Source organism: Danio rerio, chromosome 9, assembly GCF_049306965.1.
Source record: "Danio rerio strain Tuebingen ecotype United States chromosome 9, GRCz12tu, whole genome shotgun sequence".
Classification (NCBI taxonomy): Eukaryota; Metazoa; Chordata; class Actinopteri; order Cypriniformes; family Danionidae; genus Danio; species Danio rerio.
In genome coordinates, this window is record NC_133184.1 from 848,254 (window position 1) to 868,036 (window position 19,783).

Genomic DNA, 19,783 nt, shown 5'->3' on the forward strand with positions numbered 1-19,783 from the left:
GGTTTGAGTAGATGTAGACAATAATAATTGTGAGGGTTGGGTTTAGGGTTTTGATAGGTGTTGATGGTAATAACTGATGGTTGGGTTTAGGGTTGGGGTAGGTGTAGATGTTTATAACTGTGAAGGTTGGGTTTAGGTTTTAACTGCTTTGATTGGGTTGAGGATTGAGGTAGGTGTAGACATAATATCTGTTTTGGTTGGGTTTAGGTTTGGGGTAGATGTATATGTTAATAACTGTGAGGTTTAGGTTTCAGGTAAGGATAGACATTAATAACTGCTTTGGTTGGCTTTAGTAATGGGGAAGGTGTAGACCAGTGGTCACCAAACTTGTTCCTGGAGGGCCGGTGTCCTGCAGAATTTAGCTCCAACCCTAATTAAACACACCTAAACAAGCTTATCAAGCTCTTACTTGGTATACTTGAAACATCCAGGCAGGTGTGTTGAGGCAAGATGGAGCTAAACCCTGCAGGGACACCAGCCCTCAAGGACCAGGATTGGTGACCCCTGCTGTAGACATTAATAATGGTGATTGTTGGGTTTAAACTTGGGGAAGATGTAGATGTTAATAACTGTGAGGGTTGGTTTAGGGTTTGTGTAGGTGTAGACATTGACATCTGTGAAGGTTGGGTTGAAGTTAGTCCTTTGAGCAAGAAACTGAACCCACAACAGCTCCTCGGGCTATGCAGCACTGCTCTGGGTGTGCTGTGTGTGCACGTGGATGGGTTAAATGCGAAGTACAAATTTCGAGTGTGGGTCACCATACTCGGCCACGTCACATCTTTCACATGCCAGATTCATTTCACAATCACATGACTACCAGATTCTGTAAAAACAGGAGGTAAAGTACTTTTTATTTATTATTCAAAGATGTGAATATCAGACAAAAAGGAGTCCCAAAAAACAGAAATATTTAATCATCGTCCATATCACTGTTTACGTTACATTACGTTACCAAGGCATTGACTGACACATTAGGATAGGTTAGGATAAACTTTATTTGTCCCCGAGAGGAAATTTGTCTTGGGGAAAAATGTGCTACAACATTGCTCTAAACAGACAGTAAAAATAAATCAAACTAAACAGTTAAGAACAAACATTAGTATACCTCCAAGTCCCATTATCTGAGCTCTGCTTCTCATAGTTTTACCCACCATATTTGCTGATTATATCCTGTCCTAATATTTATATACTGATATTTATTTCCTGATTTTATCCTATCCTATCCGAACTTTGCAATTAGAAAATTATAAAACACATGCAAAGTGCCGAAAGCTGATTAATGGTGGGTGTTCTCTGTGCCTGATCAGCTTGTAATAAATTGGGTCTTATATTTTTAACTCATTTTAATTTGTTTTTAATAATTTTTATTGTCTGCATTTTATGTTCCTAAACTTGTCTTGTTTATTCTTGTTTATGTAAAGCACTTTAAATTGCCACTGTGTATGAAATGTGCTATATAAATAAACTTGCCTTTGCCTTGCCTTGCCCTGCCATATCCTTTAATATTGCACCATCATACGCTTGTGATCCCTGATGTGTGTGTGTGTTCAGTTCAATTCAAGTTAATTTGTGAAGTGCTTTTCACAAATTAATAATTATCATTCCAAAGCATTAAGCCTCATGTGTTGTGGATGATTGGATGACTCTGCTGCTTTTTACAAGTGAAAGTTCTCCAAAGTTCAGCAGATTGCTACATTACACACACTAGGCAAATACACATCTGCTGTAAGATAATACATCAGCTATTTTCCTTGCAAACATTTCTATTCCTCCCTTGTTTTGTTTCAAAGGAAAACGATTTGCTTTGAATGAATGAATGAATGTAAATGATGTGCCATCACACCTGACATCACAAACGCAAACGCAAAGTCTCCAGTTTCCCATCAAACCAATAAAGATGTGTTGTGGTAGATCAGTCAGCGCACAACCAGAGTCTGGAAGAGTATCTTTATTGAACTTAGGCCTGTTGAATCTGCTTGATGTACAGACATACGGTGGAAGTCAGAAATAATAGCCATCCTGAATTATTAGCCCCTCCTGTAGATTTTACCCCCATTTCTTTTTAACGGAGAGCAGATTTGATTATCACATTTCTGCACATTATAGTTTTAATAACTAATTTTTGCCATGATGACAGCACATAATATTAGACTAGATATTCTTCAAGACACTAGTATTCAGCTTAAAGTGACATGTAAAGGCTTCACTAGGGTAATCAGGGTAAAGTTAGGGTAATTAGGCAAGGCATTGTATAACAGTGGTTTGTTCTGGAGACAATCTAACAGTAATATTGCTGAAGGGGCGAATAATATTGACCTAAAAATGGCTTTAAAACAATTAAACCCCAAAGAATGGAGAGGAACAATGAGGATGAATATTGCAGTGGCATTACAAGGACAAAGATTGGCTGCAGATTTAAAGAGATCAGGGCTGTTTTTGCATGCTTTATTAGAGAGGCGAGTAGCTGTTTGGATATTATATTTCTAACATAAAGTCTACATCATTACAGCATCTAAAAACATCTCCCATACATCAGCTATTGAAGTCGACAACTCTGTGGCATCAGTATGTTGCTGTCATTCACAGAACAACAAAATTCATTGAATTTACACATTTTTTAAGGTAACTGGTTGTAAACAGTTTAAATAGGCCTTAATTTGTATTTAAGCAAATCTAATTTAGTAATATTAATCTTAATTTGTTTGTGTAAATTCAGCCCATATAAATTGTTTGCAACCACTTACCTTAAAAAACTTGAGTGAATCCAGAGCATCTTTTGTTTCAGTGGTGTTTTCAATAAGCGACCTCTAGTGCTGAGACGTGCATAGTGCGCCCTTAAATTCCCATAGTGCATGTCTACATATAGGGAGTTTTGTTTCTTTGCACTTTTATTCTACTACAGTAATCTATAGTATAACTTGGAAAAACATTGATCATCATTCTGTAGATATTCATGCAGCGAGGGTCTTCATACATGGTTTGCATGCTTACTTTTTATTATAAGGCACTGTAATCATCTTCATAAGAGTGTTGCATGCAGAACTGTTGCAAACTATTTATTTGTTGAATTTAAACAAACAAATTAAGTTTAATAATGTTTAACTTAATTTGTTTATATTCAACAAAAATAAATTGTTTACTACCACTTAACGTAAAAAATTAAGTAAATCCAAGAATTATCTCTGAATATGTTTTTTTCAGTGTAGTTTGAACAAATACATACATCAAACATACACTGTAAAAAATGTCGGGTTACACCCAATCGATTTGTGTTGAGGCAACATAAAGGAAGTTAACTTATTAAGTTAACTTATTAGTTTGTACAAATTTGATTCGATTAAACATAAAACAATTAAGATGTCGCTTCAAAAACCTTAAGACTTGTGTTGTTTCAGCTTGTTTTATATAGGAACGTGTGTGTGTGTGTGTGTGTGTGTGTGTGTGTGTGTGTGTGTGTGTGTGTGTGTGTTTGTGTGTGTGTGTGTGTGTAGTATAGTGAAAAGAAACAAACCATCAGAAAACATTTTATTAGAAATCACTGCGAGCATTATATTAATTCAACGTCTAATATAGATGCTTTAACGAGCAGATATTCTTTTGTTAAAGACTTTATAACTCTATAACTTTGTAAAACAATAAGTTGAAGCATGATGAACAGAGAAAAACTGACATCACACTTTATACTCTTTAATTACATTCAATTACTTTTAATTAAATTAAATCTCTTCCTTTCAATGCTTTAGCAGCTGAAAATAATTCTACATTTATTAAATAAAAACACATATACAACTTACATAACATTGAGTGATACTATTGTATACAAACAAAGTATGCTTCGATTAATTATACATTTTCTGCTTCATTTGATATTATTCAGCTGCTGAAATATTATCGTCAGTTACATTTATAAAATTTATATGATTCTAGTTTATATGATACTATTGTAGATGTCATTCATTCATTCCTTTTTCCTCCGGCTTAGTCCCTTTATTCATCAGGGGTCGCCACTATTAAACACATCACTTTTTACACTTCTTAACATCAAAACCTTTTGGAGGAAAAATCAAGACACCAGAATGCATTTTCAAAAGCATAAATATATGGAAAACAACATCAGTCACCAATATATATATATATATATATATATATATATGTGAGCAATTTCACACTCGTAGCAGTGTGATATGGCTGTATATCGGCACTGATGGGAGGCGTGCGTGACAGAGTGCCTTAGTGCACCCACCAGTGCCGATATACAGCCATATCGCACAGCTACGAGTGTGAAATTGCGTTTATACAACAGTTTGACGGCATAATTGTGTATATAAAAACAAAATCAAACATGGAGAGTCTCAAAAACCCTTTTGTATGAGGAACTACTTTCTTCCGCGTTGGTTTCAAATCATAAGCTGACAGTTAAACAGCTGAGCAAGCATCTTTTACACTGTAGATCTGTAGTGTCTGCTTTACGCTGGCTGTATGTGGGCGGAGTAATACACAAAGGGTAAAGAGGCTGTACGAGTGCTGATATTACTTAAATATATTACGGCTATCAGCCAATCAGATTCGAGAACCTGTATACTGTTTATATATACACATACACACACATACATATATATAACCTCTTAAGGCCCAAGGTGTTTTTTACATGCATTTTTAGTTCTCTTTGCTATTTCGGCTTTTTGGAACTTAATTAGTATAAAACCTAAGCATAATCTTTTGACATGATGTACTTTTAGAGAAAAATTATGTTCATTAATGTGGACTTGATGTCCGAATTTCCATAAAACACAATAAAGTCACCTTGGTGTAATTGAATGAAGAACTCTTTATTTCTGCGCTGAACACAGCAGTGTTTTCTTGACTGTTTTTTAATGCATTAATAACACAAACACACATATTTTAACATGTTTTGACCATCAGTAAAAACAATATCTTTCCCATTTTAGACAGTTAAAATAGTGTTTGGGACGTTTCATATGCTGCAAAACAGTTGCAGGATGACACGGTACATCTGCAACAAAATATCAGACATCTGAGCTAAAATGTGCTGTCCCTGTATTTGTCCTCTAAGCCCGAGGAGGATATATAACAAATGTTTTTTTACAGTGCATGTAATATTTCATTAAAAGACAACTAGCCTCTACCAGAACTAGTGAAAAGAGTACAGAAAAATTATACTCTGCTAGTAGTAAAACTAAAAATTGTAGTGCAGTTGACTAAAAATGTAGTGCAGTAGAGTAAAAGTGTCTGTCGTAAATATTACTCAAAGTAAGAGTAAAAATTAAACCTTTCAAAAGTACTCTAGAGTAGTGATGTGGATGCGTTTATATGCAATTTAAGCACGCGTGTGTAAACGTAACATTCTGTAGTGCATTTAGTCATGGTTTTAAGAGTTCACACTCAGCTGATGATTGATTGTAAACCATGTTTGGCATGCTGACCTGGGAGAGAGCCATGAGTTCATAAGATCCTCGAGCCCGGGGCTCCCTCCCATTTGCAGGGCGAGAGGGGAGTTTGATCTGGAGAAAAACAGATAGTGATCACTCTTAAGAGATGACTACTGACTAGCAGCATGTCTATGGTGCTGATTTGGATTAGTCAATTCACTTAAGCTGCGTGTTTTTGGATGGTGGGAGGAAACCCGGGAACCCGGGGGGAAACACACGTAAGCACGGGGAGAACGTGTAAACACAGAAACGTCGGCTGGCTTGGTAAGGACTAGAACCAGTGACGTTCTTGCTGTGAGGGAACAGTGCTAACCACTGGGCCACCGTGCCACCCATCTAGGAAAGGAGGAGGAGTAGGGGTGGAAGGGGGGATTCTTCACAACAAAAATGGCTGTGATATGGAGCTCAGGGTAGTTATAGTGGATTGGTCAATCATAAAATAAATAATGCAGGACCGGCTGTGATCAATCATAAGCACTTGATCCACTCCAAATTAGTTTATAAATAAACTTCACTTAGGGCTATTTGGCATTTTTAGTCATCATACAGTAAACATGCTTCATGTTCTCATCAGTGACATGCACCTAACAGTCTCTGGGTCAATGCATGTCAAAATTTTAGACGTCTTCTTGGACACTTTTAATTCTTCCGAATGGTTTGCTGCATTTATAAAGCGCCTATATTTTGAGATAGTTCAGTATGATGCAACTCAGTTTCTGTGTGTGATTTGATTGGACAGGATCCACAGCACTGACTATTCTACTTTAGCCAATTCCCAATGACAAGAAGAAAAAATAAAGTAGTGACTGCAAGCTGAAGGACGATAGTAGAGTAAAAGTACTAAAATACAGCACTAAAGGGAAAGTAACACGACTAAAACTACATAGTAAATTAATTTTGCTGATAAAACTACTCAATTACAGTTATCTGAGTATTTTTAGTTTTTACTTTACACCACTGACCAGAACACAGAGAAAAAGGGTTCATTGGATTTGCTGTGGTGTTTTTAAGGTAAGTGTATGCAAACTATTTATATCGGCTGAATATTTAACTGATTATTACATTTAATTTGTTTAAATTCAGCCCGTATAAATAGTTTGCGACTGTTTGCCTTTAAAAATCATGTAAATCCATATTTTTTCAGTGCACCGATAATCAGGGCTTCTCCTGCCGTACCTCTACTGACACATAAAGTTGAGCTCCTCGGCACAGTCTCTGGGTGTCCATTGTCTAGTGTCATTATTCAGCGCTCCACACCGCAGGTTTACAGCAGGACATGAGGGTTGTCCAGTCGCAGGCCAGGCGGTGTAATCCAGATCATCTCCACTGACCCAGAACCAGTTTCCAGCAAGAAAGCGCAGACCCGTCCACACATACTCAGTCTGAGTCTGATTGATTCTCTCTATAGCCGAATTCATCCTGTTCTCCGAGCTCAGACTCACCAGGTCACTGTAATGCTGTCTACAGTGTTCCAGAGCTCCTTCCCAAGTCTCATTCTGCTGCACCAGAACAAAACTCGTCATGCAGTAGAAGGGTCGCTTTAGAGAGCATTCATCAGAGGACAGTACAACATCTGACGGTGCATGCTTTACTGAAGCGCAGTGACCCCCGTTTGATTGATCTGGATTACTTTTCCAGTCCCAGCTGATTCCTGTGGCATTTTCATCTCCGGACCACTTCCAGACTCCGGACACTTTGTGAAGTCCAACCCAGGCAAAAAGAGGATAATGAGATGCAAAATCAAAAAACTGCTGTTTCTCAGTATTACTGGTGAAGGACGAGAGGTCGTGATAGTGTAGTCTGCAGTATAGTTGAGCATCATCCCACGATTTCTGCTCATTCACAAAGAAATGTTGCTTGCTGAGAGCAGAGGAGAGCGTGTAGAGCTCTATGAGGAGCAGCACAGCGAGCGTCGTCTTCATCTTCACTCAGAGTTTTATTTTCAGTGCTCAGCTCAAGTTGAAGTCTGAACCGCACATCACTGACGCTCGCTTACTTAAACTCACATGCAGCCAATCACTGAAGAGAGTGACAATGCAGTGACCAATCACAGCACACCTTAACAGACACACACAACCAATCAGGTGCGTTTAACCAACCGAATAAACCAATGGAAAAGAATCTGTAGGCAAATAAAACAGAACATAGAAGCACATGTGGAAATCTATAGCCACACAAGAACATATAGAGTTAATATGTTTGAATATATATATATATATATATATATATATATATATATATATATATATATATATATATATATATATATATATATATATATATATATATATATATATATATACAGGGGGCAATATTTAAAGTTTATCCTCTTCAAATGTTGACTAATGTACATATTTGTAAATTCAGATGCTTGAATACTGATGTAAACAGACATTTTTGCACTATTTTCAGTGTATTCTGTGAAATCCTTCTTTTAAATATGTGATGTACATTTAGTCATATATCAGACTTCTATCACTAAACATAATTTAGCTTCCTTTAGCTTAAACAGTTTCTATGATTCTTTCAAGACGTTATCAAAAGTAAAAGTCACTGTGTTTAACCCCTTCACCCTATCCAGCTGACTATATGAAGGATTTCTGTTAGTTTAAAGGACCATTAGGACGGCATTTCCATTCTCCATTAGGATTTGCATTGGGCTGCATAGGGCAACCAACCTAACTACAAACAATACTATAATTCAGGGTCTTGACTGACTTGCCATTACACTGCATGATGAAGGCATCACTGTATAATCAAACTACCTCAATATTACAGGCTATCAACCAGAATTAGTATTACAGGCTTGTATTACCTCAGTATTACAGGCTATAAATGTCATACCAGCACACCTGCCAACTTTTGTCCCTGAATATCTGAGAGACCGGGGGGGTTAGGTTCGGGGGTGAGGTGTCTGAATAACACTGTTGAGATCCGGGTACTGTGTACTGTGATGTTAGTCCCTGTACTATGAAGCGTGATTTGTGCCGCAGCTGTGATGGGATTTTATACCAATGTTGGCGACCTGGGGATTTTACAGACCATACCAAAATGCTGAGGACCTGGAAGGGGATGGGGGCAGAAATTACGGGAGTTTTTCGGGATAAATACCAAAACGGGAGGGTGACGGGAAACGAGTCTGAAATACAGTGCACTCCCAGGGAAAACGGGAGTGTTGGCAGGTATGCATACCAGACATTTATATCAAACAATGATTTCATTAAAGATGATCACAGTTATTATTGAAAAAGTTCTGTATTTGGTCCAGTACTGTGCCAGATCTGGTTCAGTTCTGTTCTGGATTTGGTCCAGTACTGTGCCAGATCTGGTTCAGTTCTGTTCTGGATTTGGTCCAGTACTTTGTCAGATTTAGACCAGATCTGGTTCTGTTCTGTTTTGGATTTGGTGCCATGCAGAATTTACCCGGATCTGGTTCACTTCTGTTCTGGATTTGGTCCAGTACTGTGCCGGATCTGGTTCACTTCTGTTCTGGATTTGGTCCAGTACTGTGCCAGATCTGGTTCACTTCTGTTCTGGATTTGGTCCAGTCAGGGCCGGCGCGTCCATAGAGGCGACCTAGGCGGCCGCCTAGGGAGGCAGAATAGAGGGCGGCGTCTCCGACACTACCCTCCCCTTTCGCGCCCTCAGTTATATCTGCGTCTAGGGCGGTGCCCGCGACACTACTCTCACCACCTGCACCCTCACGCCCCATTCACACAGGGCTTCAGCGTCAACGCTTGACTGAAGGCGTGTCTGAAGTTGGGGCTGAAGTGATCGTCATGGCAGCCTCAGCCAATGAAATTCAGTCAGCAATAGGCCACTGTCTATCTGATTGGCTGACGCTTCTGTCGGCGCTTAAAAAGTCGAGCTAGTTGCAACTTCTGCAGCGAGCAACGCCTCTGAAGCAGTTCGGCAGCGCCTGACGTCACCCAATCAAAGTGAATGGAAAGCATTCGTCCCGTGTGAATTGGGTGTCAGTTATATCCGCGTCTAGGGCGGCAGAATAGAGAGGGCGGCGTCCATGACAGTGCAGAGACTTTCAGTTTAGGGTTGAGGGCGGCATGACCGTTTTGAGCCAGATCTGGTTCTGTTCTGGATTTGGTCCAGTTTTGGAGATGACTGACTTGCCATTACACTGCATGATGAAGGTATCACTGTATAATGAAATTACCTCAGTATTACAGTCTATCATACCAGAATAAGTATTACAGGCTTGTATTACCTCAGTATTACAGGCTATAAACGCCAAACCAGACATCTATATCAAACAATGGTGTCATTAGAGACGGTTATTCAGAACATAATCTACACTAAGAGTCCAGTGTAGAGAAAATCATATGACAAAAAGTCATGACTGCAAACGCTTTTTGTGTCACCTTAACTTATTTTAATAGGTTAATCAGGTTTCACATACATTTAAGTTGAGCAAGTTACTTACTCCCAGGGCCAACTATTCATATTACAAGTTAAAAATAAATATATTACATAACTAATGATAATGTATAATACAAAGCTAAGTAAAACTAAATAACCTATAGTAAAATCTGGGTGATACAGTATAGCTCTAATTCAAACATGCAGATAATCATTTGCCTTAAATGGAGCAGAATGCAAACACTTAATGCAAACATAACCTAAAGCCGCAGATGTTGACCTCTCAGACAGCAACCCAATGAACATCTGAGGAGAACTACAGCATTTACATGCACGTTTACATTTAATCCTTCAGCAAACTCTTTAGTCAAAGCAACTCACAAATAACGAGAAGGCATTAATATGATGAAGACAGAGAAGACTCTAGCAAGTGTGCAGAAGAGAAAATCCTCCATCCACAGAACACACATCAATTGTAATCAGTCTGTCAAACATTTAACAATGATGAAAAATGTTTATATATATATATATATATATATATATATATATATATATATATATATATATATATATGTCTTTCCATTGCAGTTGATCATGTCAGGGTTTATCAGTTCATCACAAAAACAAAACACTTCGTGAATGAGACGATGCAGAATCTTGGTAGTAACATTAAGTGAAATTTTAAGCAAATTAAATAAACGAGGATTAGTGTCTTGTTGACTTAAAGCTCAAATGATGCAGGATTTAGAGGCAACAGCTGAAGTCAAGCAGCTCACATATTTGCATTAGATTTCCATTCTCAGAAAATAACCTCATGTGTGCGCCTGTGACGAATGACATAATTAAAAGCAAAATGAACTCAATTTATTAGATTACAGAATAACAGCGGTAATAAATAAGTATTGAACACTTTGTGGAAAAAAAATATATTCATGTCATGTTAAGAAGTAAATCTAAATGTCTTATTATCCAAACAATTAAATATAAAAAAACTGGTCCCAAATCAATAAAATTACAAACAAATATATAGTTCCAAACAATTAGCAGTGCAATGCAACGGTCATAAAAAGCAAGAGCTCATTTCATGCATTCATTTTCCTTCAGCTTAGTCCCTTTATTAATCAGGGATCGCCACAGTGGAATGAACCCCTGACTTCTTAAAGTGTCGCACAGATGCCTCAAAATAAAAATAAAAAACAAATCTCTTCTGCGAACACAAAAACCAATAATAAACTCACTCCTTTACTTGAGCTCTTATTTCTCTGAGAATGAACAGATCCTGTGTATCAGAAACGATTCTTGCTTGTGTTGCCTCTTCATGTCGAGTCTCTGAATGCCTAAAAGCATCAGCACAAATGACTAAAATGTTTTAAAAATGTATAAAACTCCATGACTTTTGATGTTTGAAATGAACCGGAAATACATTACAGGAACTCCATGACTTGTGGGGACCCTGATAACAGTAACATTGGGCTAAATTGATGGAGTCTGTTTATGGGGGCAGTTTCTGTCTGGTGGAGCTGAACTGCGTGCACAGTCTGTCACTGGTGGACTCGCTAAAGTCAGGAGAAGAGGAGAGACCACTGCCTGCACAACACAAACACACAGAAGGAGAGTGTGTGTGAGAGACGCACACATTCACACACTTGTGACAGTTGTTTCAACACAAAAATGTTTCCCACCGATTACTGACCCTCGTTTCACCTGAATCGCTCTTTATGTAAACATGACATGTGCTCCAAGAACACTTTTGTGCACCCCAAAAGTAAATAAATATGACTTTGTTAGTCTTTATCCTCTTTCAAGCGACATCTTAGTCAAGAAACATCTATATCTCTGCTAAAAAACAGTTATACTAACCGGCCACTTTATTAGGTACACCTGTCAAACCATTCGTTAACTCAAATTTCTAATCAGCCTAATCAGAACACTTCCAGTCTTCCAGTCCAATCTGAACTTTGACCCTTGCTGTCTATGGAGGATGAGAGAGCTCCAGGATTTCATCTAAAATATCTTAACTTGTGTTCAGAAGATGCACGAAGCTCTCACACAACATTAGAGAGAGCAATTAATAATAGAATTGACTTTTTTGGGTGAACTAACGCTTTAGGGGGTTTAAAACATCCAATTAAAGTCGAAATGGTGTTTTGTTCAGCAAAAATATTCCACATATATTGAAACTTTACTTTTAAGTGTGTGTAAAGATTAAAAAATGCAGTGTGTATACTTTTCTAAGTCTTCCGTTGGAGAGCAGCAGAGGTTTTTCTGGAAATGGGCGAGTTTTTGATGTAAGTTTTGATCAGTAATGTTATTATAAAGTCTCAATACTCTTTTAGTCTTGCCCTCAGTCTGTTATTACTCACCTCTCATGAGATTGTACATGTTCAGGTAGTTGGTTCCCGAGTCTAAAATGGCATACCAGCTTCGAGAAACAGACCGACCCTGAAGACAGAATCAGAAATAAAACACATCAATGTTTACAAGATTTAAAGGACACTTTTTTTTTTAAATTTACAGTTAGACTAACACAGGCTCATGTGTGGGGATGTGTGCCCAGGGCTACATTTTTGGGAAACCGCAGAAATGTGGTCTGGCTGCATTTTGTGTGTAAAACGAATGCTACAGGGTGGTATGATGCTAGCAGCAACTTCTGTTTCTTTTCTCGAAACTGCGGACAGTTTGCTCGATAGCTCGCCTTGTACACCATCAGACTTAGGATGCAGAGTGGAAGGGATTAGGCTAAGGCCCCGTTTACACTAATGCGTTTAGTTTGAAAACGCATAAGTTTTGCTAGTTACGCCATCCGTCCACACTATGCCGGAGTTTTTGAGCGCCGAAAACGGAGCGTTTTGAAAACGCTGGAGAGGCTGTTTTCATTCTGAAGCGCTGCTGCTCCGTCTCAGTGTGGATGAGGGAAAATGGAGACATCTGAAAATTGAGGCGGGGCTGCTGAGATTCGCTACCTGATTGGGGCCTTTGTTTCATTGCGTATTCTTCCCTTATTCGTCAAGCCCCTATCACATGACTATAACACATGACTTTAACGCTACTGGCAGACAGCAGGCCAGCCTTCACTGTAAACAACAACACGGACACAGAAATAGGAGCGTTGTTTGCACTATTGTCTGTTTTAGGCGCCATTGTGCAGTTATTCATTTGTTACGTTTAGTAACAACTCGACCTCGTCGTCTGTCCACAAAAATACATCTCTTGCTTTCTTTGCCATCGCGTTCATTGTTCAACCGCCGTTTGTTGACTAACAATAACCAAATGCCGAGCGGGACGCATGCTTCCTGCTTATACTAGAAAGCGCATGCCCAGAGTGCGCGAATGGTCACGTGATAAACGTTTTTGGTGCCGTAGTGTGGACGGAGATATGATCAGAAACGCTAGTGTGGATCGTTTTTGATCTAAAACGCCATTTTAAAACTAAATTGCACTAGTGTAAACGGGCCTTAAGGAATTTTTTAGAAACCAGGCAAAACAAAACAAAAGAATAAAAACGTATCACTATTCACGTGTGTATGTGAGACACAATGGCGTAGCAGACAGCCCCGCAGGGCACCCACGCGATAAGGGGGCCCCGCCCCCCGGCCCTTGATTTGTTCACGTGTGTACAAATTGTGAGACAGAGTTGTTGGCAAATGTTCAGTGTAGTCCTGCAGTGTATTAGAAAAACCAAGCCACGCCCACTGTTCACTCATTCGTTTATTTTCATTTCGGCTTAGTCCTTTCATTAATCCGGGGTCGCCACAGCGGAATGATCCACCAACTTATCCAGCATGTTTTTTACGCAGCGCATGCCCTTCCAGCCGCAACCCATCTCTGGGAAACACCCACACACACTCATTCACACTCATACACTACGGACAATTCAGCCTACCCAATTCCCCTGTAGCGCATGTGTTTGGACTGTGGGGGAAACACCCGGAGAAAACCCACACGAACGCAGGGAGAACATGCAAATTCCACACAGAAACGCCAACTCACCCAGCCGAGGCTCGAACCAGCGACCTTCTTTCTGTGAGGCGACAGCACTACCTACTGTGCCACTACGTCGTTTCATTTCTCTAGGAACTGTCACAATATGAAACAAAATTTTTTTTTTTATTATTATTCAGCATCAAAAATGTAAGTAAGCTGACCTGAACATCACAGCTGTCCGGGTCTGGACTGCTCAGATTAAAGGAGATTTCGTCCACAAAGCCCATCACAGGAGTGGTGTGTGTCGCACTGATGTCCTCTGTGTTTACTGACACCAGCTAAACACATCAAACAAAAAGTTAAACGGGTAGACCTGGGATGAAAGCACAACTGTTAATAGGAACCTAATTTTTAAAAGATAAATAGGTCAAACTTTACAATAACGTTTCATTAGTTCAGCTGTTTCCAACAGGGGGGTCCTGGCCCACAAAAGGGGCTCAGCGAGCTCTGTGGGAGGTGAAGTTAAGTTGTGTCATATTTTTTAACATTTTAGCAGTGGACAATAGGGACGATATCATTTCTCCCCATACTGATCAACTTCCGGTGAATGGTTAATGTGACTTCATTGCATTTTATACGGTTCCTTTTCCATCATCGATGTTGTAATGTAATTAAAACACAATCAGTTAAATAGACTTTGGCTTTCATTTAGTTGTTCAAGCGTAAAACGAGACAAAAACCCATTTACTCGACGCGTAGCACAAGCTCTGTGATTGGTCTGCTTATTGATGGCGCTGACGAGTCTGGGCGGGGCCGAGAGCCGTGTGAGCGGCGCGAGCCTGATGGAGCGATTGTTTACAAGTGTGGAGTCCTGTGAAGGAGCTCCGGATGGAAAGTTTTGTTTTGTGTTTACCTCATAGTTAAAGTTGCTGCACGTCCGCCGGTTCCTGCCTCAAAATGAGCCACTTGTACATTAAGGAAGCGTTCAGACAGAACAAAACACCAGCGAAGAAACTCGACACAGAGGAACATAAACACCTACTGCCAACTAGCGTTTCGGAAGAGTTAATGCAGACCAACAGAGACAGCAGCAGAAGTATAAATGCACAGCCACGCGCGTTGCATGCACCGTGGGTTACGCCGGTCACTTGACGCAGAAGTATAAACAGGCTTAACACACACTGCAGAAAAAGCCTTTCTTAATTAGAGTTTTTGTCTTGTTTCTAGTCCAAATGTCTGAAACTCGATTAAATGAAGAAGCATTTTTTAGTGTGCTTTCACATCTGTAGTTCGCTTCATTTGGTCCGGACCAAGAGCAATAAATGATCATTGTTGCATTTTCTGCCGTCTTTGGGTGGTTTTCACACCACACTGCTGGCTTTAGTCCGAACCAGTTAAAACGAACCAAAATGTAGTCATCTGACCAAATCCACATCTCTCATTGGCCAGATGTTGTTGAACATATTTCCTAAACTGCTTATTGATTGGTCAGAATTCAGGTGCGGGAAAATGCCAACAACAAACAAGTAAACAAACCGGCAGAAACAAAATGTGTTTTTTACTCTGGAGGGGCGACTGTGCTGGCTGATTGTATCCCTGCTTTAGACAAACTTTAAATTTTAAGAATGAAGCGCAGCCGCTGCTGGAAAACAAATGTTTTAATGCATCACTCGTCACTTCAGGAGGAGGCGTCAATTAATTTAGCTAAACTGTGACATGCTCATCTTGCGGAAATATTACCAACAATCCATCAGCTAATGTTTTCCCTCTCTCTCTCTCTCTCTCTCTGATGGTAAAGCGCTGTCTACAAATATTTTTCCTCCATATCCCATAATGCACAGCGCAACAGCCTACGGCAGCTGGATTAGTCCAAAAGGCGCAGTACTTTTTGCGGTTGGACCTGTTTTAGTACGGATCATATTCTCACCACAAATGAACTGATTCAGGGTTCGTTTGAAAGTGTACAGAGAGCACCTCTTCAAGCAGGTCTCGGTACGCTTATTTGGTCTGCTTTTGGTGCGCACTCCAGTACGATTGCTGCATTCTCACCTGCCCAAACCAACCACACCAAAAGGGGAAACGAACTCTAGTGCAATTCAATCAAACTAAATAAGGCAGGTGTGAAAGCACCCTTAGACGAGTGAAAAATATTATCTTGTTTTTAGAAAAAATGAGTCAAAAACAAGTGAGTTTTTCCTTAGAACAAGCTAAATAATCTGCCAATAGGGTAAATTAGTTTAAAATGAAAACCAGATTATTTTGCTTACCCTGACTGGCAGATTATTGATTTGCAACACATACAAATGATTAACTTTCACTCTGTTATGACTACAGCAAAAAGTCCGGACTGCTGAACGAATCATTGGCACTACCCTTCCTACACTTCAAGAACTGTACTCCTCCAGAGTGAGTAAAAGGGCTCGCAAAATCACTCGGGACGCCTCGCACCCAGCACACTACCTGTTCCAACTGTTACCGTCTGGTCGGCGCTTCAGAGCTCCAAGCACAAAAACAGCCAGACACAGGAAAACTTTCTTTCCTCAGGCCATCTACCTCATGAACAGTTAAATATCCCCCAACTGTGCAATAAACGTGTGCAATACTTTCTCATGCGCACTTGTACACAGCACCTTATATCAATATACAATGCAATACTTTCTACATTCACATTTGTACACAGCACCGTATAACCTGTATATTTATAACAAATTTGTACATGCAACTCAACATCCAGATATCTGGACTAACTGCATCTCCGTTTAATGTTTAACATCTTTTTTTTCATATTTATTTTGTGTTGTCACTTTATGCACACTGGAAGCTGGAAGCCAAATTAATTCCTTGTGTGTGTGAAGCACACTTGGCATTTCTGATTCTGATTATACTTTGCAGTGACTCCACAAATGCATTCTAAACTGTGACGTTGATCAGATATAGTAATGATTTGACAGTACATATCCTGCGATTGACTATTGAGCATGCACACATCACGATACTGACGCTGAATTGATATGTATTGTGCAGCTCTAAACTACGCGTGCATGTTACTAACACAGCTAGGCTTTGCATTAGTGCAGACACTCACTGAATACAGGCATCTCTGGCTCGTCCCAGGACAGCTTTCTGTCGACCACTCTTTAATCTGGTTCACCAACAGAGAGGAGACGTCAAAGCAGGGAATGCCAATTTTCCTGTCAATAAATCAATCAATCAAATATAATATCATATAATAATAATAATAATAATAATAATAATAACATGCAGTGTGACCAAAAATCCGGTCTGAGATGTATTTTTATTTTTTCAAACTGAGATTTATAGATGAACTAAAAGCTGAACAAATGTAGTGCTGTGCACAGACTGATCATAATTAACCGCATCCTAAATAAAAGTTTACATTATATGTGTGTGTGTGTGTGTGTGTGTGTGTGTGTGTGTGTGTGTGTGTGTGTGTGTGTGTGTGTATTATAGACATTGTGTAATTATTCACATGTATAAACACACATAAACAAAACAATACAAAACTATTTGCATAGACATTTAAATTAATATATACACAGTAAAATGCTCAGAAAGAGCACACACACACCTTTCAGAGCTTCACATGTTATCAGTGAGGGAAAGATGACATTATTATCAGTAATTACACCAATTTAAAGGCAAAGCAAGGTACTGTAACAGAATGGAAATAAGATTAACAGACACACGTTATTTTTAAACTCTTTAATGATGTTATTAGTTAGAAAAATGACCATTTAGAGCTTTTATAAAAACCAAAAAATTAAAATTTAATATTTTGTAAATATTTTAATTATTCATCTTGGTTAATGTTATTCGAGTTACTTAAATTAACTAAATAATTTAAGGCTATTTAAGTAGTAAATACATTACCTCACATTAACAGACCATTATTTTAGTGTTCTGTTAAAAAATGTCCCTTTTTTTACAGAATATATTGTATTGACATGACACGTAACATTTTGTAATTATCAAAATAACAAATTTTATATTCAAAAATCAATTATATTGTGTAGCTCATATCAGACTAGTGCTCTTTAAGCAGTAAATAGCCTATTTTACGAACAAACAATACATTTCTTACTGTACTTATTCATCTTTCTTTATGTTAATTAGCATTGAAGTTATTTAAATTAGATAATGTTAAGTAGCTAACGTTAGTGAATACATTAACAAACCATTATGTTTAAGTGTCCCCCCCCCCTTTTTTTTTTTACAAACAATATAGTATTGTTATGACTATAATTATGAAAATAAGTCACACATTTTATAAATAATCAGAAATCAAACCATTTATTTTCATATAAGCTGAAAAATTATGGCTTTTACACACCATATCTTTAAATAGCCTACATAGCTAACATGAACAAATAATATATGTCTTACGCTATTTATTCATCTTTGGTAATGTTAGTTAGTTGTTTAAGTTATTTAAATTAGCCAACTTATTAAATACACGAACGACTGGACCATTACATTAAAGTATTACCGCCATTTTTCACAGAAAATATTATATTGCTATGACATGCAACATCTTGTAATCTATGAAAATAAATGACACATTTTATAAATAATCAAAAACTGAACCATTGTTTTAAGCTGAAAAATGTACAGCGAGTGTAGCTGATATACTCCACATACCACTGGACAGCGCACTGTGCATGGAGCGGACCCGCCGCCAGAGCGCACAGAATCCCGACACCGAGCACCAGAATCCCGACAGCGGAGACACACAGCATCCTCACCCGGTCAGAGCCGCTGGAAAGCCCGTAGAATCCAGAAACCGGCCCGGGGCCTGCGGTCATCCTTATCGCGAGCCTGCAGATGTTGACCAGATCAGCTGAGCCCGATATGCGGGATTATTGCTAGAAGGGATACAGCTGCGACCGGAAGTTAACGGGACCCCAACCCTCACATTAATGTAAACACAGTAATTATACCGATAATTATTCATAGTAATGATTAAATTACCCATAAATTGTAACCAACCTCTCACAGTAATGTAAGAATATTAATTATTGTTGTACAGTGTCACAATAATATGCTATATTGATGAGCCTTCGCAGCTGTATCTCCTCTAGGCTTTAGCACTACATAATAATAATAATAATAATAATAATAATAATTTCATAATTAATATTTTTACAGTAATTTTACAGTAAAGTGTGAGGGTTGGGTTCAGGGTTGCAGCAGCGGTAGATGATCATAAAGTAATGGGTAAGTGAATAATGCTCGGTATATTTACTGTTTTTACATTACTGTGAAGGTTGTGTTATGGTCGGGGTAGATGCTAATAAAAATACAATTTAATGGGTTTACTAAATAATATAAATACTTCTCGTTAACTTTCGGGCGCAGCTGTATCCCTTTTAGCAACAACCGGTCTCTTGGAGGCGTCACGTCACGATCTCCCATCCAATCAGCTTTTAGGAGGGCGACCTGTTCATAAACAGAAATTTGCGAAGTGCATATAGCAACAGGTCATTTAATTTAGTTAGAGAATTAAAGCAGCCTCTAATCATAGATATACACATATGTATATATCTATGGTCTCTAATGATAATTAATAACAAAAAGAATGACTTGGAGGGTTTTTTTCTTGTATAAATCCCCTGTTGTAATTTCTGACTGTGTCCTTAAGGAAAAAGGAAGAAAAGGTCTAGAATTATTTTGTTTTATATGTACCTTTATTAGTTTTTTTTTTTTACTAATTCAATCATTTTTTTTACCGATATTGTTACTACATTATTATTTGACAATTTTTATGTTAATACTTCTATTATTTTTGTTTATTATTATTATTATTATTATTAAAGTTTTCATCTTCTTTATTCCTCCATCTTATAAATTGGATATTGTTCACTCTTATATATGTACATTTATGTTCACTTTTCTTGTAATGTTCAAGTTCCCTTTAAAAGAATCAGCTTGTAAGAATTCAGCAGTGATAAAACTGCATCAGCGTCGCCCCGCTCGTGTGTCTGCGATAAGGCACGTCTTTTCTCTGCACGTTTCTC

At 38.4% G+C, this 19,783-nt stretch overlaps 1 protein-coding gene across 4 annotated transcripts; it reads right to left on the minus strand.

Moving 5' to 3' along the window:
• Window positions 1-4,808: 4,808 nt before the first annotated feature.
• LOC141376038 (uncharacterized) lies at window positions 4,809-19,200 on the minus strand. 4 transcript variants are annotated; one of them, XM_073912384.1, is made up of 6 exons: window positions 19,102-19,200; window positions 18,408-18,584; window positions 16,834-16,939; window positions 13,970-14,086; window positions 12,188-12,266; window positions 9,820-11,411 (listed from the first exon to the last, which is right to left on the minus strand). In XM_073912384.1, exons 1-6 carry the CDS (start codon window positions 19,179-19,181, stop codon window positions 11,317-11,319), a joined length of 654 nt encoding a protein of 217 aa, XP_073768485.1. In that variant the 5' UTR covers window positions 19,182-19,200; the 3' UTR covers window positions 9,820-11,316. The 4 variants fall into 4 exon arrangements, with proteins under 4 accessions (XP_073768488.1, XP_073768485.1, XP_073768487.1 ...); XM_073912387.1 differs by lacking the exons at window positions 9,820-11,411; window positions 19,102-19,200 and adding an exon at window positions 4,809-5,522 and having other exon boundaries at window positions 18,408-18,633; XM_073912386.1 differs by lacking the exon at window positions 19,102-19,200 and having other exon boundaries at window positions 18,408-18,633.
• Window positions 19,201-19,783: the final 583 nt, after the last annotated feature.

Bases quoted from the DNA above. Each gene is read 5' to 3' on its own strand.
- LOC141376038 (XM_073912384.1), bottom strand. From the start codon at position 19,181: ATGGGAGATCGTGACGTGACGCCTCCAAGAGACCGGTTGTTGCTAAAA. The intron at 18,585-19,101 runs GTATTTATATTA...CAACATCTGCAG, and splicing joins CGCCCGAAAGTTAACGAGAA to GCTCGCGATAAGGATGACCG. The intron at 12,267-13,969 runs GTCAGCTTACTT...TTCTGTCTTCAG, and splicing joins CGGACAGCTGTGATGTTCAG to GGTCGGTCTGTTTCTCGAAG.